General features: G+C 44.4%; 1 protein-coding gene across 1 annotated transcript in view; it reads left to right on the top strand.

Annotated features, from left to right (window-relative positions):
* The first annotated feature begins 2,090 nt into the window (after positions 1-2,090).
* LOC129816791 (amyloid-beta A4 protein-like) overlaps positions 2,091-23,813 on the top strand; it is a 29,136-nt gene continuing 7,413 nt past the window's right edge. Inside the window, exons 1-9 of the mRNA XM_055871683.1 lie at positions 2,091-2,328; positions 11,716-11,883; positions 12,138-12,267; positions 12,335-12,447; positions 20,488-20,672; positions 20,949-21,145; positions 22,829-22,962; positions 23,273-23,347; positions 23,532-23,690. Of these exons, the coding sequence (XP_055727658.1) occupies positions 2,269-2,328; positions 11,716-11,883; positions 12,138-12,267; positions 12,335-12,447; positions 20,488-20,672; positions 20,949-21,145; positions 22,829-22,962; positions 23,273-23,347; positions 23,532-23,690 (1,221 nt within the window). The 5' untranslated portion in view covers positions 2,091-2,268. The remainder of the gene's footprint in view (positions 2,329-11,715; positions 11,884-12,137; positions 12,268-12,334; positions 12,448-20,487; positions 20,673-20,948; positions 21,146-22,828; positions 22,963-23,272; positions 23,348-23,531; positions 23,691-23,813) is intronic.

Raw genomic sequence — 23,813 nt, 5'->3', positions numbered from 1 at the left:
GATTGAAAAACAGCTTCTATCTCAAGGCCATCAGATTGTTAAACAGCCATCCCTAGCACAGAGAGGCGGCTGACTACTTACAGACTTGATATCACTGGCCACTTTAATTACATTTACATTTACATTTAAGTCATTTAGCAGACGCTCTTATCCAGAGCGACTTACAAATTGGTGCATTCACCTTATGACATCCAGTGGAACAGCCACTTTACAACAGTGCATCAAAATATTTTAAGGGGGGGGGGGGGGTCAGAAGGATTACTTTATCCTATCCTAGGTATTCCTTAAAGAGGTGGGGTTTCAGGTGTCTCCGGAAGGTGGTGATTGACTCCGCTGTCCTGGCGTCGTGAGGGAGTTTGTTCCACCATTGGGGGGCCAGAGCAGCGAACAGTTTTGACTGGGCTGAGCGGGAACTGTACTTCCTCAGTGGTAGGGAGGCGAGCAGGCCAGAGGTGGATGAACGCAGTGCCCTTGTTTGGGTGTAGGGCCTGATCAGAGCCTGGAGGTACTGTGGTGCCGTTCCCCTCACAGCTCCGTAGGCAAGCACCATGGTCTTGTAGCGGATGCGAGCTTCAACTGGAAGCCAGTGGAGAGAGCGGAGGAGCGGGGTGACGTGAGAGAACTTGGGAAGGTTGAACACCAGACGGGCTGCGGCGTTCTGGATGAGTTGTAGGGGTTTAATGGCACAGGCAGGGAGCCCAGCCAACAGCGAGTTGCAGTAATCCAGACGGGAGATGACAAGTGCCTGGATTAGGACCTGCGCCGCTTCCTGTGTGAGGCAGGGTCGTACTCTGTGGATGTTGTAGAGCATGAACCTACAGGAACGGGCCACCGCCTTGATGTTAGTTGAGAACGACAGGGTGTTGTCCAGGATCACGCCAAGGTTCTTAGCGCTCTGGGAGGAGGACACAATGGAGTTGTCAACCGTGATGGCGAGATCATGGAACGGGCAGTCCTTCCCCGGGAGGAAGAGCAGCTCCGTCTTGCCGAGGTTCAGCTTGAGGTGGTGATCCGTCATCCACACTGATATGTCTGCCAGACATGCAGAGATGCGATTCGCCACCTGGTCATCAGAAGGGGGAAAGGAGAAGATTAATTGTGTGTCGTCTGCATAGCAATTAATTAAAGGAACACTAGTCACTTTAATAACGCCACTTTAAGAATGTTACGTATCTAATCTCATATGTATATACTGTATCCTGCCCTGCTAGAGCTGCCCCGGTCAACTGTAAATGCTGTTATTGTGAAGTGGAAACCTCTAGGAGCAACAATGGCTCAGCCGCGAAGTGGTAGGCCACACAAGCTCACAGAAAGGGACCGCTGAGTGCTGGTTGCAGCACTCACTAATGAGTTCCAAATAGCCTTTGGAACCACGGTCAGCACAAGAACTGTTCGTCTGGAGCACACAAGCCTAAGATCACCATGCGCAATGCCAAGTGTTGGCTGCAGTGGTGTAAAGCTCTGGAGCAGGGGAAACGCATTCTCTGGAGTGATGAATCACACGTGACCATCTGGCAGTCTGACAGACGAATCTGGGTTTGGCGGATGCCAGGAGAAACGCTACCTGGCCCAATGTATAGTACCAACTGTAAAGTTTGATGGAGGAAGAATAACAGTCTGGGACTGTATTTCATGGTTCGGGCAAGGCCCCTTAGTTCCAGTGAAGGGAAATCTTGATACTACAGCATACAATGACATTCTAGATGATTCTGTGCTTCCAACATCGTGGCAACAGTTTCCTGTTTCAGCATGACAAATCCCCCGTGCACAAAAGTGAGGTCTATACAGAAATGGTATGTTGAGATCTTGTGGAAGAATTTGACTGGCCTGCATATTGGCCATATACCACACCCCCTTGGGCCGTATTGCTTAATTATACATCTCAACCCTCACCTATTACTCTACAGTACTTCCCAATAGGAGCTGCCATATACCACACCCCCTCGGGCCTTATTGCTGTATTATACATCTCAATCCTCACCTATTACCCTACAGTACTTCACAATAGGAGCTGCCACCCACCCCCCTCTTCCCCCACACTAGTTTCTTCCCCCACACTAGTTTCTTCCCATAGTACTTTCTCGCGGCCCGGTCAGGTGACAGGCTTTGGAGCAGCTGGCCAGCCTCGTTGTCGCTCTCCATCATCCTATGCTCGTAACACGCACCGTAGCCAAACGGGGGTGCACGGGGACGAGATAGAGGCTCATACTAACGGATATATCTGAATATTTTCAAGAGATTGGACAGAACTGATTTAGGGTCAACGGCATGGTCGAGCGAACAGCATTTCTGTTGTTATGGGTGGCGACCTTGACGCTGACATCGGAGGTAAGTAAAAGGGAGGAAACTGGAGCCTTCATAAGGTATTTCCCCTCACTGTAGCAGCGGAGGATACGGGTGCAAAAACAGGAGTGGAAATAACGGAATTCAGACCAAGGTTGAATCAAGATTGCATTTGTTTGGATACATTAAAAAAATGTTTGAAATGACGTTGATAGCCTACAATGGTTTTAAGACACCATACGCGTCAACGCCATAGATTTTATTGCGATTAGGCTACATTCCTTTTCCATCTTGTTCCAACCACTATTTTTCTGATCATTGCGGCCTGCGTAGTGGCGAGAAGAAGCTTGTTTTTTAATCTCTGTCAGCCTAATTGTGGAATAGAATATCATAATGCGTAAAGCAAAAAACCTGACTAAACCTATTATTTTTTAGACCTATTTGGACTACATTTATAGTTGTCAACGACACTGGATTGACAGTTTGGCACTGTAGATTAAAGGGGCTCAGAATTACACAAGCATGTTTGTTCAGTTTTTCTTCTGATAGACCACTATTTTAGCCTTCCAAATATCTAAACGAAGATGATAGGGCCTTTATTGTGCGATTGCGTTTGTTTTACAGGTGTAGCCTACGTGTATGCAGATCTGGTATTTTACAAGGGTGTGTGAGCATTCTGTAGAATATAGAGCAGATTTTCGTTTAGACCTGATAAACAAACAAGATAATTAGGTTTACACCCCCCCCCCCCAGATCAATGTCTAATTGAACACTTTTTGAAAAAAAGATGGTAGGTGGATGATGGTTACCGCAATAGAAGATTAAGCCATAGGGTTTCACAGAAGTGTCCCTTTTTTTTTTACCTCACCTGCACATCATTATTTTTCTTCTTTTACCTTTTCCTTACACTCCATTATGTACAGTTAAACTAAACTCATTATCATTTGAATAAAGCAAGATTTTAAATCCAAGCAGCCTTTAAAATAAAGTTCAAGAGCAAACGGTTTTCAATAGTTTGTAATATAGATTAAAAAAAAAAAAAAAAAATCATTGGACTTTAACAAATGACAATCATTTAACACAATGGCATTTTCTATTTTTTTTTATTGACACTGAGGTCACAAATTAATCCCACCCAATTAAATTTGAGCATAGCTCGTGAGCCCACCTCTGATACTGTTCATGCCGTATCCAGACCCCACCGGTAACAGAGAAGAGCTTGTTACAGAACAAGCCTTCGGCATCCACTTCTTTTAGGGTGTTTGTTGTGGTTTTGGAACCTGGAACAAACTTTTTCAGTGGCGCCACAGCTTTCTTCCGTGTCACTGGTTTCTTTCTCCCTTTGCTTTCCCTTCTCTCTTAGTTTTTATTGCCTTGTCCTCCAGGAACCTTGTGAAGTGAGGCTGTCAGGACTGTAGCCGACTCAGCCTTTCTTTTCCCAGGCTATGCCTCCTGTCTCCTTGGCATGGGGGACAACTCCAATATGACCTCTGCTGCTGTTTGTTGTAGAACTGGTACTTTTAACAAAAACAAACAAACAAACAAATAAACAACAAGAACTTGTGAGTATTGGTTCAAAAACAATTATTTCTAATCACTATATATGCTACTATATATTTCCTAAAATTAGTGCTGATGTTTTTTCTAACCAACATTCAGAGCAAGGTCACTGGAGACATGTTTTATTTTATTTATTTATTTTACCGTTATTTTACCAGGTAAGTTGACTGAGAACACGTTCTCATTTGCAGCAACGACCTGGGGAATAGTTACAGGGGAGAGGAGGGGGATGAATGAGCCAATGTAAACTGGGGATTATTAGGTGAGTGTGGGTGCTGGGGGTGGAGGTGGAGGTTGTGGTGGCAGTTGATGTTGTGGCAAGGTTAGAGGTCATGATTGGGGTGAAGCCAACAGCTCGAGCCAGACTGGTTGCTTGTGGGATATGGATGGAGAATTCTGGGTGTTGCTTAATAAAACCGTAAAACTAGCCTATGCCTGCCAACCGCCTTTATTTATTGAATGTGTTTTGCATTACCATGCTGGCCTTCTAGGCAGAGTTGCAAAGAAAAAGCCATATCTCAGACTGGCCAATAAAAATAAAATATTAAGATGGGCAAAAGAACAGACACTGGACAGAGGAACTCTGCCTAGAAGGCCAGCATCCTGGAGTCGTCTCTTCACTGTTGACGTTGAGACTGGTGTTTTTGCGGATACTATTTAATGAAGCTGCCAGTTGAGGACTTGTGAGGCCTCTGCTGGTGGGGTCTCATTTGGGGCATGGTTTAAAATATGTTGTATTTGTTCCAACCGTCAGTGGAAATGTTGTACCAGTTGAAGTGGTTTTATTGTTATGTTGATAAGGGTTGAGCATCTCTATGGACATTGTCAGTTCAGTAATCCTTGTAAGTACTTGTAATGGTCAAGGTCTGCACATTTTCAAGTATCTTAATTGCAGCTTGTTCACAGGAACTTTTTAGCCAGCTGCATACCACCTTGCATCCCACTGCTCGCTTGTCGCTAAGCTGGGTTGGTCCTGGTTGATCCCTGGATGGGGGACCAGATGCTGCTGCAAGTGGTGTTGGAGGGCCAGTAGGAGGCACTCTTTCTTTTGGTCTAAAAATATATCCCTGGCCTCCCGGGTGGCGCAGTGGTCTAGGGCACTGCATCACAGCGCTAGCTGTGCCATCAGAGACTCTGGGTTCGCGCCCAGGCTCTGTCGCAGCCGGCCGCGACCGGGAGGTCCGTGGGGCGACGCACAATTGGCCTAGCGTCGTCCGATTTAGGGAGGGTTTGGCCGGTAGGGATGTCCTTGTCTCATCGCGCACCAGCGACTCCTGTGGCAGGCCGGGCGCAGTGCACGCTAACCAAGGTCGCCAGGTGCACGCTGTTTCCTCCGACACATTGGTGCAGCTGGCTTCCGAGTTGGATGCGCGCTGTGTTAAGAAGCAGTGCGGCTTGGTTGGGTTGTGTTTCGGAGGACGCAAGGCTTTCGACCTTCGTCTCTCCCGAGCCCGTACGGGAGTTGTAGCGATGAGACAAGATAGTAACTACTAACAATTGGATACCATGAAATTGGGGAGAAAAAGGGGGTAATACAAAATGTAAAAGTATAATAAAAATATATCCCAACGCTCCTGGGCAGTGATTGGGGACATGTGTAGGTTGGATGGGATGTTTACCATCATGGCCACCTAATCATCTCCAGCATCCAATTGGCTCATTCATCCCCCCTCCTCTCCCCTGTAGCTATTCCCCAGGTCATTGCTGTAAATGGCCTGGGGTCTGATGAAACAAAAATATAACTGTTTGGCCATAATGACCATCGTTATGTTTGGAGGAAAAAGGGGGAGGCTTGCAAGCCGAAGAACACCATCCAACTGTGAAGCACGGGGGTGGCAGCATCATGTTGTGGGGGTGCTTTGCTGCAGGAGGGACGGGTGCACTTTACAAAATAGATGGCATCCTTGCTGAGCAGCCTTTCAGGTTATGTTGATATAGAACTCGTTTTACTGTGAATATAGATACTTTTGTACCTGTTTCCTCCAGCATCTTCACAAGGTCCTTTGCTGTTGTTCTGGGATTGATTCGCACCAAAGTACGTTAATCTCCTGAGCGGTATGACGGCTGTGTGGTCCCATGGTCTTTATACTTGTATACTATGTGGTACCTTCAGCCGTTTGGAAATTGCTCCCAAGGATGAACCAGACTTGTGGAGGTCTACAATTATTTTTCCGAGGTCTTGGCTGATTTCTTTAGATTTTCCCATGATGTCAAGCAAAGAGGCACTGAGTTTGAAGGTAGGCCTTGAAATACATCCACAGGTATACCTCCAATTGACTCAAATTATGTAAATTAGCCTATCAGAAGCTTCTAAAGCCATGATATCATTCTGATTTCCATGTGATATAGACTTTTGAGTGACTAGAATGTCACCAAAAATAAATAATACATTTCTCTCATGGCTAACTACCAAGAAGTTTAAAAATACAGACTAAGTGGGTGGGGAACATGAGCTTGCCTTGGCTCTTTGAAATGCCTGTGTCAAGCAACTTGGATGCAGTGTTGCAGTAAAATCATCTCAAGCTAATTTGGAGATACTCAAACAACATAAAAATTGCATCAATGAGTGGCCGCCTGAGTGGCGCAGCAGTCTAAGGCACAGCATCGCAGTGCTATAGAGGCTTCACTACAGATCCAGGTTTGATCCTGCGCTGTGTTGCAGCCGGCCGCAACCGGGAGACCCATGAGGCGGTGTACAATTGGCCCAGCGTCGTCCGGGTTAGGGGAGGGTTTGGCTGCCCGGGATGTCCTTGTCCCATTGGACTCTAGCAATTCCTGTGGCGGGCAGGGTGCATGCATGCTGACCCAGTTGGAAGGTGTTTCCTCTGACACATTGGCGTGGCTTCCGTCCGGGTTAAGTGAGCAGTGTGTCAAGAAGCAGTGTGGCTTGGCAGGGTTGTGTTTCGGAGGATGCATTGCTCTCGAACTGCACCTCTCCTGAGTGGGAACAGGAGTTGCAGTGGTGGGACAAGACTGTGACTACCAATTGGGGAGAAAAAGGGGTACAAAATGTGTTATAAAAAAATTAACATTGCATCAATGATGTCAATGTTTTATACATCTCCCATTTGGCATATCTCTTGCTATGCAGTTCACAGTTGACCTGACAACTGTCAGAGTTTTGTATGACCCTTACCCGCCTTTTGTTCCATGCTGGCCTAAGACCCAGCTAGCCAGTAACTAGCTAATACCAGACACATATGAAGACCTAGCTAGCCAGTAACTAGCTAACATCAGACACAGATGAAGACCTAGCTAGCCAGTAACTACACCAGACACAGATGAAAGGGGAAACATTTAAGTATCTTTGCCATAGTTGAATAAGGTACAATTTGTATTATATTTGCTGACACCCTAGAGGTAGATTTTGGCACCAGTAGAGTAGCTAACTAGCTATATAAACCACACCCTTCTCCAAATTCCTTCTCTGATGTTGGTTTCAAAACAGTACTTATTTAAATTAGGTAAGACAATATCATGTTACGATTAGTGTATTAAAATGAAAGTTAGGGTGATGCCTCTTTATTCCCTTAATAATTCCACCTCCTGAGTCCAAGTGTTTGACACGAGAGGGGACCAGTAGCTTTATAATGAAACTTTATCAATGTAGATCAATATCAAACAATTTCATGAAAAACAATCTTTAAAGTTTATGAACAGAGAACATTAACTGGGATGACATTCCCTTTTATGGGAGACCAAAAAGAGCTAGCTGAAACCACACCTCAAATAAGCCACGCCTTTTACAGTATGTGTAAGTGATGTGCATGTTGTCAACAGAAGTCAGTGAAGGCATTTTATAGAAATCACACCTTCAAGTTGTTGTATATAGTTACTTAATTTTTACTGCAACTAGCAGAAATGTATTCTTGACAATCTCCAGTATGTCTACAGTCCTGGTGCACAGCAGGAACTTCAGGTAGCTAGCATCCAAGAGTTTGTGAGTTAAAATCCCAAGTGAGGTTGAGTCCGAAGTAATCCGCACACTGTCCATTAACACCTAAATGTATCTGTAAAAATACAATATCTAGTTGTAGATTTACCATATTTGCACTGAAACTAGACAAAAACCAAGGGACCATGACACAAAGCTCTACAAATGTCCTTGGGGACATCCCTAGAACAAACTGGGAATTAGACAAAACATGTAGTGGACCATGACTGTTAAAAGTGAATGAATGTCAATTGTGCCTTTCAAAGTAAAATGTTCTAAATTACATTTGACACCTTAGTTTTCACATTTGCAGTGTCATTGTATCACATGTTGAAATTTAGCGTCAGAATGTTGTCACATTTATTTCACTTGAGATTGTGTTTTCACATGTTGGCAGGTGTAGTTTGATGTTATAACATATTTAAATTGTGTCCCCATGTTTTCACATTAATTTCAGATGAGATCATGTTCTGACGTGCTCACATGTCATGTGTAGTTTGATGTTGTCACATGTTGCTTCACATGTTATCAAATTAAATCACATGAGATCAAATGTGTTCACGTGAAATTCATGCTTTTTTTTCATAAGGGTTCTCTGACACCTCGGGTCAACTTGTCTCCAGAGTGACAGGTCAACTTCTCGCTCTAGTGGTGTGTAGGGTTGGCTTCAGGGTGAAAAGTGCTGGTGAGAGGCTGGGAGGGAGTATAATACTGAAAACTGACACAGAGTAGTAACATGCTTCATTGCTGCGGAACACACTGGATGTCTCAGCTGCTGGGATTACGGCAGAGAAGAGGAGGTCAAAGAGAAGTGGTTCTTACTCTCTGCTATAGTGCAGCCTCTCCTGGGGATGTCACCTTCCCTGAGACAATGGGACCTGAAGTCAACTGTCACCTAGCTAGCTAGTAAATGTTAGTTGGTACCGTAGTGCCAGTCAGCCAGTGGCAGGTATCATATAACATCTAGGCAGGGTTGGAACAAGGCAAGCTACATAAACACAAGCATCCTCTTTCCTAAGCATAACAGACACTCCCAAGGTCCTAACATTGTGGAATGTGGTTTCTGTTACTCCTGTTGAAACTGACCCCGTCAATAACAAGGACTTTTCTTGGGATTGTTTTACTACCTGGCTGTCACATAGCCTACTGTATAAATGTTGAGTGACTAAAAGCAGGCTAGTCTGTTACGTACCATGGCCAAAGTGTAGTTACAGTACTATCTTTGTCCCAGCTACACTACTGTTACATGGCTTTCTCCTCTCCCCTCGTTCTTAAATTCCTACACAGAGCGTTGACCAGCACCGTAACCTAGTTCAATGTGCTGACTCAGGCCTGACAAATCTATACTGAACAAAAATATAAACGCAACATGCAACAATTTCATATGTTACAGTTCATATGAGGGAATCAGTCAATTGAAATAAATACATTAGGCCCTAATCTATGGATTTCTCATAACTGAGAATACAGATATGCATCTGTTGGTCACAGATACCTTAAAACAAATGGGCCTCACAATGGGCCTCAGGAACTAGTCACTGTATTTCTGTGCATTCAAATTGCAATTGTGTTTGTTGTCCATAGTTTATGCCTGCCCATACCATAGTCCCACCGCCACCATGTGATGGGGAACTCTGTTCACAACTTTGACATCAGCAAACCGCTCACCCACACGAGGCCATACACATGGTCTGCGGTTGTGAGGCCGGTTGGACGTACTGCCAAATTGTCTAAAACAACGTTGGAGGCAGCTTATGGTAGAGAAATGAACATTCAATTATCTGGCAACAGCTCTGGTGGACATTCCTGCGTCAGCATGCCAATTGTATGCTCCCTCAAAACTTGTGACAAAACAGGCCTTTTATTGTCCTCAGCACAAGGTGCACCTGTGTAATGATCATGCTCTTTAATCAGCTTATTGATATGCCACACCTTTCAGGTGGATTGATTATCTTGGCAAAGGAGGGATGCTTGCTAACAGGGATGTAAACAAATGTGTGCACAACATTTTATAGAAATACAGTTTTTGTGCATATGGAAAATTTCTGGGATCTTTTATTTCAGCTCATGAAACATGGGACCAACACTTTACATGTTGGGTTTATATTTTTGTTCAGTGTAGATAGTGTGTCTTAATTCACTTCATTTCATCAAGAGTTAAGATTCTAGGAACCTCTACCACCTGCAACCCTGCTGATGCTGTGTCTTTCTGTTGCCATGCCAACAGCATTGCTGTTGAGAGTGAGACACCATCTTGGAAATGCTACCTTCTCCCCATCGCATCAGTTGTTTCTGGCATGCCACCACCTCCTCATAATATCAACTTCCATTCAGGCACATTGTAAGATGATAGCTATGATTCATGATTGTGTTCCTCGTGTCAGCCATGTTCCATCAGGGTCCCTTAAAATTAAACGCACACACTCACGGATACACCCACGCACGCACAAGACATAAAAAAAAGAAAAGACACAGTTAACCGGCAGTGTCAAAGAGCTTCCCTGCAGGTATCATGCAACGAGCACCTAGTGAGAGAAAAGCACACTCCCTGAACTCCACAGGGTGTTAGGTCATAAATAAAGGTAAAATAAATAAAAATACACCAACAACAGCATCTACTGAGAACTGTTTAACTGCTGCATAAAAGGACAACGTGTGCTTCTATAACACATGTATTGCATACGAAATGGCAACCATGAATATGGGGATAAAAGCTGTAGCAGATTTTCCCAAGTTTATGTGGTTATTATTAATCATAATCTGCTACACTACAGGCTGCAGAAATAACTAAGGCCTAGTTTTTTCAAAGGCAAACAGCACCATCTTTGCTTTGGTAATTTACCAGCAGAATGGCAGCAGGATCCTGTTTGGTAGTTTGCAGCATCTGTACTTTCGGATGTGCGCAAGACGAAAAGGAGAGCTAGACGGCCAGCTACAATGAAACTTCCTCCGATTGCATCACGGAATGAAAAACGATCCCAGAATGCTTTGTGTTTAGCTCAGTTAGAAGGGGGGGGTAAAAAGGTATAAACTAAACACTAAGGGATAGACAAAGTGGATCTATCTTTATATAGTTCTCTGTTTCCACCTCCCTCTCTGACACACACACACACACACATTTTCTAGCGCTATCTGTCTGTGTCTGATGTTCCCTCTTGCACACATTCTATATTTCTCTCTTTCTCTTTTTCTCGCTCTTTCTCACCTAATGCTTCTGAGCTCGTACTTTCCTATATGAACAACACTCCCCATTCACTCAGGACACAAACACAAGAGCTCATACAAGCACATAGTCACATAAACATACACTGTAGGCACAGTTCTCAGTGCTGTTGCCTGTTTGCCTGTCAGTGATTTAGTAGATTGCTCCGGCCAGCCGGCCTTGCTAAGTGGCTTAGAGTAGTGTTAATGCTTTTTTAATCATAACTGAAATGTGGCATTACACAATGATTCACAGAGGCTGTGACCCTCAAAGCATATTAGTCCTTTATGCTGTGTTGGGAGAGTGGAAATGTGTTTTTGTGTGTGTGTGTGTGTGTGTGTGTGTGTATGAGAGTGTGTGTGTGTGAGAGAGAGAGGGTAACATTATCTCAAGTAGTGTGTGACCTCGCTTACGGTGGTGTGTGTTATAAGAGGAAATTATGAAAGCTACAGCCGGATTGACCTGATCTCAGCTGCAACGTGGGAATGAATACATTTCTGTGTTTTGAGTCACTTTAGCTTTTGAGTGCACTTCAAGTGTAAATAAAGTTTTAAAACTGTAATTATAGTAATTTCACCATCCTTCCTCCCTCTGTACCCCCTCTCCTCCCCGGTCATTGCTATGTCCTCTATTCCTTCATCTACCATCCCTCTCTCCCTCTCCTTACTCCCTCTATCTTCCCTCGCTCCTCCCACCATCTACCATCTCTTTTGGTCTCTCTCCTCCATCCCTCCAGGTGCCATCTGATGACTCAGTGGCTCTGCTAGCGGAGCCCCAGGTAGCCATGTTCTGTGGGAAGCTCAACATGCACGTCAACGTCCAGAGTGGCAAGTGGGAGCCGGACCCCTCCGGCACCAAGAGCTGCATCGGAACCAAGGAGGGCATCCTGCAGTACTGCCAGGAGGTTGGAGGAGAGGGAGGAAGGGAGGGAGGGAGGGAGGGAGGGAACGGTGGCAGAGAGAGGAAAGGGTGAGCGGTAGGAAAAAGAGAAATAAAGAAAGGTATAAGGAGAGTGGAAGATATAGGGGTGGAACCGGAATGAAATTAGGGCGAGAAAGATAAACAAGGCAGATCTGAGGTAAATGTCGTGAATATTACACCAATACAAAACAACTGTGTGAAGTCTTGGACACTCATTGAACCCTGCTCCTTCCCCAGGTGTACCCTGAGCTCCAGAGCACAAACGTGGTGGAGGCCAACCAGCCAGTCAGCATCCAGAACTGGTGCAAGAAGGGACGCAAGCAGTGTCGCAGTCACACACACATCGTGGTGCCCTACCGCTGCCTGGGTAAGCTGTGTATGTGTGTGTGCTTGAGTGTGTGTGAGAGACTCCGTAATCTGTGTATGTTTTGCAGTTGGGGAGTTTGTGAGTGATGCGCTGCTGGTTCCTGATAAGTGCAAGTTCCTGCACCAGGAGAGAATGGACATGTGTGAGAGCCATCTGCACTGGCACACCGTGGCTAAAGAGGTGAGGACACATGCTTTTCACTTCATTTTCACACCATTCTGTTGTGTTCAGGTATGTTCTTCCCCAGTCTCTCTTCCCCAGTTTCCCCTCTCTCGTATTCTCTCGCTATCTCTCTCGTATTCTCTCCTCTTCTATCTCTCTCCTATATCTATCTAGTATTATCTCCTCCTATCTCTCTCGTTCTCTATCTAGTTCTCTCTCTCAATTCAATTCAAAGAGCTTTGTTGGCATGGGAAACATGTTTACATTGCCAAAGCAAGTGAAATAGATAATAAACAAAAGTGGAATAAACAATCTAAAATGAACAGTAAACATTACACTCAAAAAAGTTCCAAAGGAATAGAGACATTTCAAATGTCATGTGGCTATATACAGTGTTGTAACGATGTGCAAATAGTTCAAGTACAAAGGGAAAATAAATCAACATAAATATGTGTTGTATTTACAATGGTGTTTGTTCTTCACTGGTTGCCTTTTTCTTGTGGCAACAAGTCTGTGTAATCTGGGGGAACTATGTCTCTAATAGGGTCATACATTTGGTAGGAGGTTAGGAAATGCAGCTCAGTTTCCACCTCATTTTGTGGGCAGTATGCACATAGGCAGATCTGGCTCTCAAGAAAAGACAGGCTATGGCAGCCTTTCTCAATGGCAAGGCTGTGCTCACTGGGTCTGTACATAGTTAACGCTTTCATTCATTTTGGGTCAGTCACAGTGGTCAGGTTTTCTGCCACTGTGTACCCTCTGTTAAGGGCCAAATACCATTCTAGTTTGCTCAGATGTTTTGTTAATTCTTTCCAATGTGTCAAGTAATTATCTTTTTGTTTTCTCATGATTTGGTTGGGTCTAATTGTGTTTCTTTCCTGGGGCTCTGTGGGGTCTGTTTGTGTTTTTTGACAGAGCCTCAGGACCAGCTTGCTTAGGGGACTCTTCTCCAGGTTCATCTCTCTATAGATGAAGGCTTTGTTGTGGAAGGTTTGGGAATCGCTTCCTTTTAGGTGGTTGTAGAATTTAACAGCTTTTTTTTCTGGATTTGGATAATTAGCGTGTATCAGCCTAATTCTGCTCTGCATGTATTATTTGGTCTTTTACATTGTACATGAGGATATTTTTGCAGAATTCTGAATGCAGAGTCTCAATTTGGTGTTTGTCCCATTTTTTTGTAAATTTCTGGTTAGTGAGTGGACCCCAGACCTCACAATCATAACCGATTAAAGTATTTTTTAGCTAGATCATAATTAGTATGTTGAATTTGATGTTCCTTTTGATGGCGTAGAAGGCCCCTCTTGCCTTCTCTCTCAGATTGTTCACAGCTTTGTGGAAGTTACCTGTAGCGTTGATGTTTAGGCCAAGGTATTTATAGTTGTTTGTGTGCTCTAGGGCAACAGTGTCTAGATGGAATTTGCATTTGTGGTCCTGGCAACTGGACTTTTGGAACACCATTATTTTTGTCTTACTGAGATTTACTGTCAAGGCCCAGGTCTGACAGAATCTGTGCAGAAGATGTAGGTGCTGCTGTAGGCCCTCCTTGGTTGGGGACAGAAGCACCAGATTATCAGCAAACAGTAGACATTTGACTTCAGATTCTAGTAGGGTGAGGCCGGGTGCTGCAGACTGTTCTAGTGCCCTTGCCAATTAGTTGATATATATGTTGAAGAGGGTGGGGCTTAAGCTGCATCCCTGTCTCACCCCACAGCCGTGTGGAAAGGAATGTGTGTTTGTTTTTGCTCATTTTAACCGCACACTTATTATTTGTGTACATGGATTTTATAACACCTTACCATCAATTTGTATAACAGACCCTCATGCCAAATACAGTCTCAAGCTTTTTTGAAATCAACAAAGCATGAGAAGACTGTTTGACTGTCAGTTAGAGTTTACAGGGTGAATATGTGATCGACCAGCACAAATCGGTCTTATGTAGTAGAGACTCAGAGCTACAAAATTGTATATCATACACTACAGTTGAGGAACAATACGAAAGTAATTTTGCTTTGAAAGTAGATCAAGTTGTAAACTCACTTTTGAGAAAATGGCCTTTGAATGTTTTGGTACTACTATTGGAGAGCCCTTCTTTGTCTACACCCATTCCGCATTGTTCACACCCTCTTAAGCTTTAGCCCCACCCATTTCTTTAAGGGTTGATCCGAGCGTTCTGTACTAACAGCAGGTAAGCACCCAGGCTAACTTGCTAACCACTTCCAGACATCTAAGTGAGCGATAACAGCTCACTGCACATTACTCGCCCTAGCAGAGCTGGTTCTGACCACAACAGCAGTCAAGCACCCAAGCTAACTGGCTAACATTGGCCAGCTTGCTAGCTACTTCCAGACACATAATGAGAGAACACACCACTCTGACCATTTTCTCACCCTAGTAGAGCTGGTTAGGCTGTTTTCATGTTGTCCAGAGCGTTGGTGACTGTAACTGTGCTGCTGGCAACAATTTAATTACGCTTTTTTGCCAACGTTTACTGACACTGGCCATATTCAATGGGTGTTCTGGCACTCTAAGATAAGTATTTTGTTAAAACAAAACAATGAATGTAAACAATGAACCATAATCCTAACTCATGACGTTACTACCCTGCATGAATCTGCAGGTAGCTAACCAATCAGGTTCAATGTTAGCTAGCCAACATTAGGCTATAATTAGTCAAGCAAATGTGTCTGAGATACGAAGAATAAGATCATACACATAACGTTAGCTAGTGGGCTAGCCAGCTAATGTTAGCTAGCAAACAGTACATTAACTTGTAATGAAACCACTTTCTATCAAAATTAGAAACATGTCATATCTGAAAATGTAGCTAGCTAGACTATCTTACCTGTATACATCATGGTTAGACACGTCTCCTGTCAGATGCCATGTTTGCCCTTAGTTTGAAGATGTAATCCAGAGACAGGTGTTTTCTCCATCTCCTTCACTATCATACTCTAATTCCACTGATTTCAAAACTCGGTCTTCCAGAAAGTGGAGAGCATACACATAACGTTAGCTAGCGAGCCAGCCAGCTAACGTTAGCTAGTTAACAGTATACTTTAACTTGATATTAAGTTATTATTTCTATCTCTATTATTTCTATCTCTACTTTGCACCTTCTTCCACTGCAAACCAACCATTCCAGTGTTTTTTTACTTGCTATATTGTATTTACTTCGCCACCATGGCCTTTTTTATATTTTTGTTTATTAATATATTTTATTTGCCTTCAACTCCCTTATCTCACCTCACTTGCTCACATTGTATATAGACTTATTTTTTACTGTATTATTGACTGTATGTTTGTTCTACTCCATGTGTAACTATGTGTTGTTGTATGTGTCGAACTGCTTTGCTTTATCTTGGCCAGGTCGCAATTGTAAATGAGAACGTGTTCTCAATTTGCCTACCTGGTTAAATAAAGGTGAAATAAATAAATAAATAAAATGCAGTTTTACTACGCGATACATTTAAAAAATAAACTGAGTTAGACAGGATTACCTAGACATACTGACCAGCTCAAATAGACAGAAGTGTGCTATATGGCAGACCAATCCAAACTAATCTCTCGGCATGTCCAGCCCACTCATTATCTTAGCCAAGCATGGTTAGTGGGAAGGTTGCTGACTTTTTCTGTGGCTAAACCAACTAGGCTTTGAATTTAACAATTGTATTTGTATTTACAGATGGCTTACAATTTTGTTATTAAGGCACATGAAGTTCACATGATCGAGAAGGTATTTCTGCCAAAAAACACATTTTGATAAAAAAACAAAAGGCTCTGCTGTGAAGTAGTGACCTGTGACATGCACCTAGTTTCCTTAAACGGGTCACATGCGTGGTCTGTCGTATGGTAATTTAGTAAAAAGCCAATTTGACATTTGCTCAGTACATTGTTTTCACTGAGGAAATGTATGGGTCTGCTGTTAATGATAATGTGGAGGATTTTCCCAATGTTGCTGTTGACGAATATCCAACGGTAGTTATTGGGGTCAAATTTGTCTCTACTTTTGTGGATTGGGGTGATCAGTCTTTGGTTCCAAATATTGGGGAAGATGTCAATTGGAATTTGTGGTCTGTATAGTTTATCATTTCATTTAGGATACCATCAACACTACAGGCCTTTTTGGGTTGGAGTGTTTGAATGAACTACTGGACAAAATACAATGTAATTGGAGAATCCAGTGGGTTCTGGTAGTCTTTAATAGTTGATTTTTTTATTTGAATTTGATCATGTATGTTTTTGCTGTTTGTTATTTGTTATAGAGGCAACAAGATTGGAGAAGTGGTTTATCCGTCTCCGTTTTGGATAGGTTGTTCTTTGTTTAGTGTGTTCCATTTTTTCCAGAAGTGGTTAGATTCTATGGATTCTTCAATTACATTGAGCAGATTTCTGATGTGCTGTCTCCTTTTTCCGCAGTGTATTTCTATATTGTTTTAGTGATTCACCATAGTGAAGGCGTAGGCTCCGGTTTTCTGGGTCTCCATGTTTATGGTTGATAGGTTTCTAAATTTCTTTCTTAGGTTTTTGCATTCTTCAACAAACCATTTGTCATTATTGTTCATTTTCTTAGGTTGTCTGATTTACATGTTTTGATTTCATAGGAGAGCTGAGACATCAAATATACTGTTTAGGTTTTCTACTGCAGAGTTTACACCTTCACGTTTTTTCCAGAAAGTTGTCTAAAGGGGATTTAATTTGTTGTTGCCTAATAGTTTTTTGGTAGGTTTCTACACTACATTCCTTCCATCTATAGCATTTCTTAATATTATGCAGTTTCTTTGGCGTTGATGCCTCATGATTGAATATTGCTCTGTTCAAGTAGACTGTGATTTTGCTGTGATCTGGACTGACTGTGAATGCTCTGAGAGACTGTGTTGAGGTCAGTGATAAAGTAATCTACAGTAATACTGCCAAGGGATGACCTGTAGGTGTACCTACCGTAAGAGTCCCCTCAACCTACCATTGACTATGTACAGACCCAGTGTTCGACAGAGCAGCAGGAGTTGTGAACCTTTTTTGTTGTTTTTTGTCATAGTTGTGTCTAGGGGGGCATATTTGGGAGGGAATGCTGTTACCTCCAGGTAGGTGTCTGCTCCCCTGTGTCCTAAGAGTGTCAGGTTCTTGTCCTGTTCTGACATTTAGGTTGCCACAGACTAGTACATGTCCCTGGGCCTGGAAATGGTTGATCTCCCCCTCTAGGATGGAGAAGCTGTCATTGTTAAAGTATGGGGATTCTATTGGGAGGGGTATAGGTAGCACACGTGAGGAAATGTTTCTCTGTTGAGATCATTTCCTTATTAATTTCTAGCCAGATGTAAAATGTTCCCTTTTTGACTCATTTAATAGAGTGGGTTAGGTCTGCTCTATACCAAATTATCATATCCCCTGAGTCTCTTCCCTGATGGATTGGACTACCAGCTCTCTGTAACCTAGCGGGAAACCAGTGGGTCCGTCTCCTCAATACCATGTTTCTTGTAGGATGACAATGTCTGTATTTCCAGACATTGGCCAAAGTCAGATGACCTTAGACCTTGTATATTCCAGGTTGAGATAGTACAAGCTTTGTGTTCCATAGTGTCTAGTGTTTTCGTGTGATTTAGGCTCGGACCATTACAGTAGGTGTGAGCAGAGCATGTTGAGCATCTGATACATACCTCTTAGGTCGTAGGATGGCGCTTGGGCGGGTTATTAGTGGGGGTTGGGCCTGTTGCTCTGCTCACAGCCTGGGCAAATGTGCAGCTGTCATGTTGAGGTCCTTGCTGCAGGGTTGGGGTGGGGGGGCAGAAGGGGCATAAGAGTGATCTGGGGGGGCCTATATAGGGTGTGGATAGTGGTTGACTGGTTGGGATGGGGATGTGGTGCTGTGGTCTTGGTGTGGATCCTCTTGGTGCAGGTCCTCCGGGGGGTTCTCGCAGTTCTGGGAGGGTGTCTCACTGGTCTGGGCAGGGTGTCTGTTTCTCTGTTGCTCCTGTGCGAGGGGCTGGGGCTGCGGTTGAGGGTGATGTCCTTCAGGGTCCTGGCAAAGGTGGGGACTGCTGCCTTGTAGAGGTTGACCTGGTTGTAAATGCTGTTCAAGTCCAAGTCGGAGTGGTGGGCCAGGTAAACATTTGGTTTTGAGGCACAGTCCCGGCAGGGTGAAAACCAAGTTTTCGTGGTAGCAAGGTAGAGGTAACCACATGTGTGTTGTGGAAAGTGAAAGAGGCTTTTTCAATGCTGTGGCCACCCTTTCCTGCTGGGCTGTCAGGCATTTGTACCTGTGTGTATTATGATGTGGCTTTTCTGTGTCCTCAGTGGGTGTGGGGGTATTGTGAGGAGAGCTATCCTGTGGGTGAACGGGGCCTGCTGTTAAGGCTGTGATCAAGGTCTGAAGTGGGCTGTTCTGTTGGCTTCTCTAGGGGGGTGGCTAGCTCTCTCATGAGTGGTTCATTGTCGCACCTCAGCTTTCTCACCTCCTCCTGTAGTGCTGTTAGCTGGGCTGTGTGTTCCTCTCTCTCCTCCTCAAGTTCTCTCACCTCAGACCGGAGTGTAGCCAGCTCTCTCAGGCAGCCATCTCCACCTTCAGCTCTCTGGGTACTGTAGGGGGGTAGGTGTCGTGCTGGTCTGTTTTGTGTGTCTGTGCTGTCTGGAGTGTGGAGCTCTCTGAGCTCCACTATGTCTCTCTCCAGCTCATTGAATTTATCCTATCAATGATGGATGAGCAGTGCAGTTGTAGGACCTGGGTGTGTTCAGTGCAGGGGGGGCGACTATCCTCATCTGCAGGACAGTTTGAAGAGGTGTGATCAGACTCGCTTGGGGTGGATGAGTCATCACCAAGAGAAAGCTTCTCCTGCCGTGCTCTCGCTTTGATTCTGTGGAAGTCCTTTTGGAAATGTATGAAGTTGCCCTGCACCACCACCGTTCCATTCTTGTACAGGTTGACAGAAGGTCTCAGTCTCAGGGTCCTTGTTTTCCAGTATTCTGATTTTCCTCCCTCCACCAATACCCTCTCTCTTAAAAGAGGGATAGTGTGCTGTTATCACTGTGTGCCATGCCCAGGGATGGTCTGTGTTGAAGATTAGGTTGCTTACGTTTCCATTTTTGTAGCAGTCAGCAAAAAGTGTCTCTGGATTGTCCATGAGGAGCTTCTCTTTGTACTCTTTCCGTGCCTTCTCATTGAATATCTTTCTTTATCCTTGTATCCCTTTATCTCTCTATCTCTATCTCTCTCTATTATTTTCTCCTCCTCTCTGCTCTCTCCATCTATCTAGTATTCTCTCCTCCTCTCGCTCTCTCTCTCGTATTATTTACTCCTCTCAGCTCTCTATCTATCTAGTGTTCTCTCATCTATCTAGTGTTCTCTCTATCTATCTAGTGTTCTATCTATCTATCTATCTATCTATCTATCTATCTATCTATCTATCTATCTATCTAGTGTTCTATCTATCTATCTATCTAGTGTTCTCTCATCTATCTAGTGTTCTCTCATCTATCTAGTGTGCTCTCATCTATCTAGTGTGCTCTCTATCTATCTAGTGTTCTCTCATCTATCTAGTGTTCTCTCATCTATCTAGTGTTCTCTCATCTATCTAGTGTTCTCTCATCTATCTAGTGTTCTCTCTATCTATCTAGTGTTCTCTCATCTATCTAGTGTTCTCTCATCTATCTAGTGTGCTCTCATCTATCTAGTGTTCTCTCATCTATCTAGTGTTCTCTCATCTATCTAGTGTGCTCTCATCTATCTAGTGTTCTCTCATCTATCTAGTGTTCTCTCTATCTATCTAGTGTTCTCTTTCCTTTCTCTCTAATATTCTGGGAGAGTGTGTGCTGTGCTGTGGTCACTCAGCAATTTTTTGTCTCCATCCATCCATTCCTGCAAGCCTGAATCCTCTCATCCTATCCTCCCTCCTTCAATTATTTCACAGAATTTGAGTCAACCAGAGCTATAATTGTAAGAAGGTTATTTTTTGCCTCATATGATTGTTTTTTCCTGACCATGTGACCTGACCAGGAAACCGTCTAGAGATATGTAATTGCGTGTAAAGACCTGTGTAGATTCTTTCAAATTACTATTATTATCAGTCCTGTGGAGACCGCACCATGAATCTCCATGACTACGGCATGCTGTTGCCATGTGGCATCGACCTTTTCCGAGGGGTGGAGTTTGTGTGTTGCCCGGCAGACACGCATCGCGAGTCAGAGAGCGTCGAGCTGACTGAGTCTGACGTGTGGTGGGGCGGAGCCGAGACTGAATACACCGATAACGGGTATACACACATGCGTACATATGCACACACACACACACACACACACACACACACACACACACACACACACACACACACACACACACACACACACACACACACACACAAAGGCACAAGCACGGGTGCATACAGTCAAACACAAACACACAGACAATTAAGCACACATATATAATCTTAAATGCTTACTCAAGTTCATAAACCAGTGGATAAACACTTTTGACAGATAACCTTCACAACCAGACTACACACACTTACGAACACCCACCCTCCCTACAGCATGCTTCACCAGGCGGATCAGGGGGCTTCCACCACTGAGGATGATGAGGATACCTTCAATAGGGATGAGGACGGTGACGGTGATGAGGATGAAGATGATGTGACTGACAAACGGGACAGTGGTGAACGCACCTCCAACATCGCCATGACAACTACCACCACGACCACCACTGAGTCGGTTGAGGAAGTTGTCAGAGGTAAGAACACGCCATGGATGGAAAGAGAGAAATACTTGTTGGTTGGTTTGTGGAGATGGATAAGATGGAGTGTGTACGTTTGAACATGTTATGTGTAAACACACACCCAAGCAGTGTGTGTGTTTGCTCATACCACGTGTCGTGTGTTTAAGAGTGTGTGTGTGTCTCTCTGAGGTATGTAGGGCACGTGCTGAGTCGGCCCTCTGTGCCCCTTACCTTGGGCCTTGTCCACCCTGCTGTCTACCTTTCTGAGCCGGCTGTCTGTCTAACACCGTCTACCTGTCTTGTCTGATGTCTCTTATGACACTTGGAGCATAAGTAATTCAGTGGGGTTGGGTTAAATGCGGAAGACACATTTTGCTTGAATGCATTCAGTTGTTCAACTGACTAGGTATCCCTCTTCCCTTATGTACTACCAGCTCTGAAATGGGAAAATGTTTCTGTTCTAGATTAAGCAACACGTTGGTCAATGAAGGAAAATGGTCAATAAAAAAACACTGCATTTAGACCTTTTATTGGTCTTTAATTTTCCTGAGTCCAGGGTCTGAGTCCAGGGTCTGAGTCCAGGGTCTGAGTCCAGGGTCTGAGTCCAGGGTCTGAGTCCAGGGTCTGAGTCCAGGGTCTGAGTCCAGGGTCTGAGTCCAGGGTCTGAGTCCAGGGTCTGAGTCCAGGGTCTGAGTCCAGGGTCTGAGTCCAGGGTCTGAGTCCAGGGTCTGAGTCCAGGGTCTGAGTCCAGGGTCTGAGTCCAGGGTCTGAGTCCAGGGTCTGAGTCCAGGGTCTGAGTCCAGGGTCTGAGTCCAGGGTCTGAGTCCAGGGTCTGAGTCCAGGGTCTGAGTCCAGGGTCTGAGTCCAGGGTCTGAGTCCAGGGTCTGAGTCCAGGGTCTGAGTCCATCTCAGCTATTCAATACTGTGGGAAGTGCAGAGGGTTCCTATCAATATAGTCTGATCTAGTGGGTGTACAGACAGAGGCTAACCTTTCAATTAGGTCATTCTGGTTTAAAAAAAGAGATATAGAGACTTTAAGAAACACATGAGAAATGAGGAACTATCTAAACAGGAAAATAGCCATCACACTCCCTCCCTCACTTAACCTTTTACTGCTTTCGCAACAATTCTCTTACTCACTCCATCACTTACTAACCAGCTCAATAACACTGGAGCTTATGAGTCTCGTGTGTGTGTGCGACAATATTTATGTCTAGTGATTTATGCTGGTCTGACGTGTGTGTGTGTGTGTGTGTGTGTTAATGAGTTCATGTCCTAACTGGCTTAACCTAACAACAGCAGTCTCTCTTCATATGACTGTATCAGTGTGGGTCAGTGGGTTGAGTCTGTTTTCCTGTCCCTCTCTTTTCTGGTACTTTCCGCCCAGTTAAGCACAACATTCCTCAGCGGGAGAGGATGACTCAGCGCCTGCCCTGATTCACTTATCTTATCTCCAGTCTCCCACATCAAGGCAAACATATATATGACCTGTCACTCGCTGGCTGACAGACTTAGCTGCTGTAATCTATCTGTGCCACCAGACAGGACTCCAACGTCTTAGTACAGTTTTAGATTACAGTGGCAGATAATGCAGACTTGTGGGAGGAGGATATGTCACTGTTTAACAGTTAACTTCTCTCTCTGGACCCTTTTGTGGACATCCACTTTCCGCTCTACCGCTCCTCCCCTCTCCCCCAGTGCCCACCACGGCCCCTCACCCCCCTGACGCAGTGGACCATTACTTGGAATCTACCGGAGACGACAACGAACACGCCGACTTCCAGAAGGCCAAGGAGAGTCTGGAGGCCAAGCACCGCGAGAGGATGTCCCAGGTGTGTGTGTTTGAACTAGAGAGAGTCAGTCAGTCAGTTTTGTCACGTCACCACATTAACAGCGAGAATAGTTATATTCTGCCCATAACACAGCATATCAACACACACAGGGTGACGATAACTGACCTTGGGTTTGTGATGTGATGATGCAAAGGTTCCAAATGAACAATGTTACACATTCCCAGTTACCCCACTAAGTCATATTAGGGGCAAAAGCACTGGTGTACGTATGTGGGTATGTGAGAGAGAGAGAGAAGTATCCCTTCTCTGATGTGAACTGAAAGGTGTGTTTTCTGATGTCTCTCTCCAGGTGATGAGAGAGTGGGAGGCGGCAGAGAGACAGGCCAAGAGTCTCCCTCACGCTGACAAGAAGGCTGTCATTCAGGTACCTGGGCTGTGTGTGCTCGCGCAGTATATATAGTTTTTATTTACCCTTAATTATGACATGGAGTCATACTGAAACCAAGGTCTCTTTTACAGATGAGCCCTGTATACACATCAATACACATGCATGCCTATGTGTGTGTGTGTGTGTGTATACTCGTGTGTATTAATGTTTCTGTGTGCAGCACTTCCAGGAGAAGGTGGAGGCCCTGGAGCAGGAGGCAGCAGGAGAGAGACAGCAGCTGGTTGAGACCCACATGGCCCGGGTAGAGGCCCTGCTCAACAGCTGCCGTCGCATGGCCCTGGATAACTACCTTAGCGCCCTGCAGGCCAACCCACCCAGGGTATATACAGTATATACTGAACAAAAATATAAACTCAACATGTAAAGTGTTGGTTTCATGAGCTGAAATAAAATATCCCAGAAATGTTCCATACGAACAAAAATATTATTTCTCTCAAATTTT

This window comes from Salvelinus fontinalis, chromosome 19 (genome assembly GCF_029448725.1).
Source record: "Salvelinus fontinalis isolate EN_2023a chromosome 19, ASM2944872v1, whole genome shotgun sequence".
NCBI classification, from domain to species: Eukaryota; Metazoa; Chordata; class Actinopteri; order Salmoniformes; family Salmonidae; genus Salvelinus; species Salvelinus fontinalis.
This window is presented reverse-complemented; position numbering and strand designations above follow the sequence as displayed.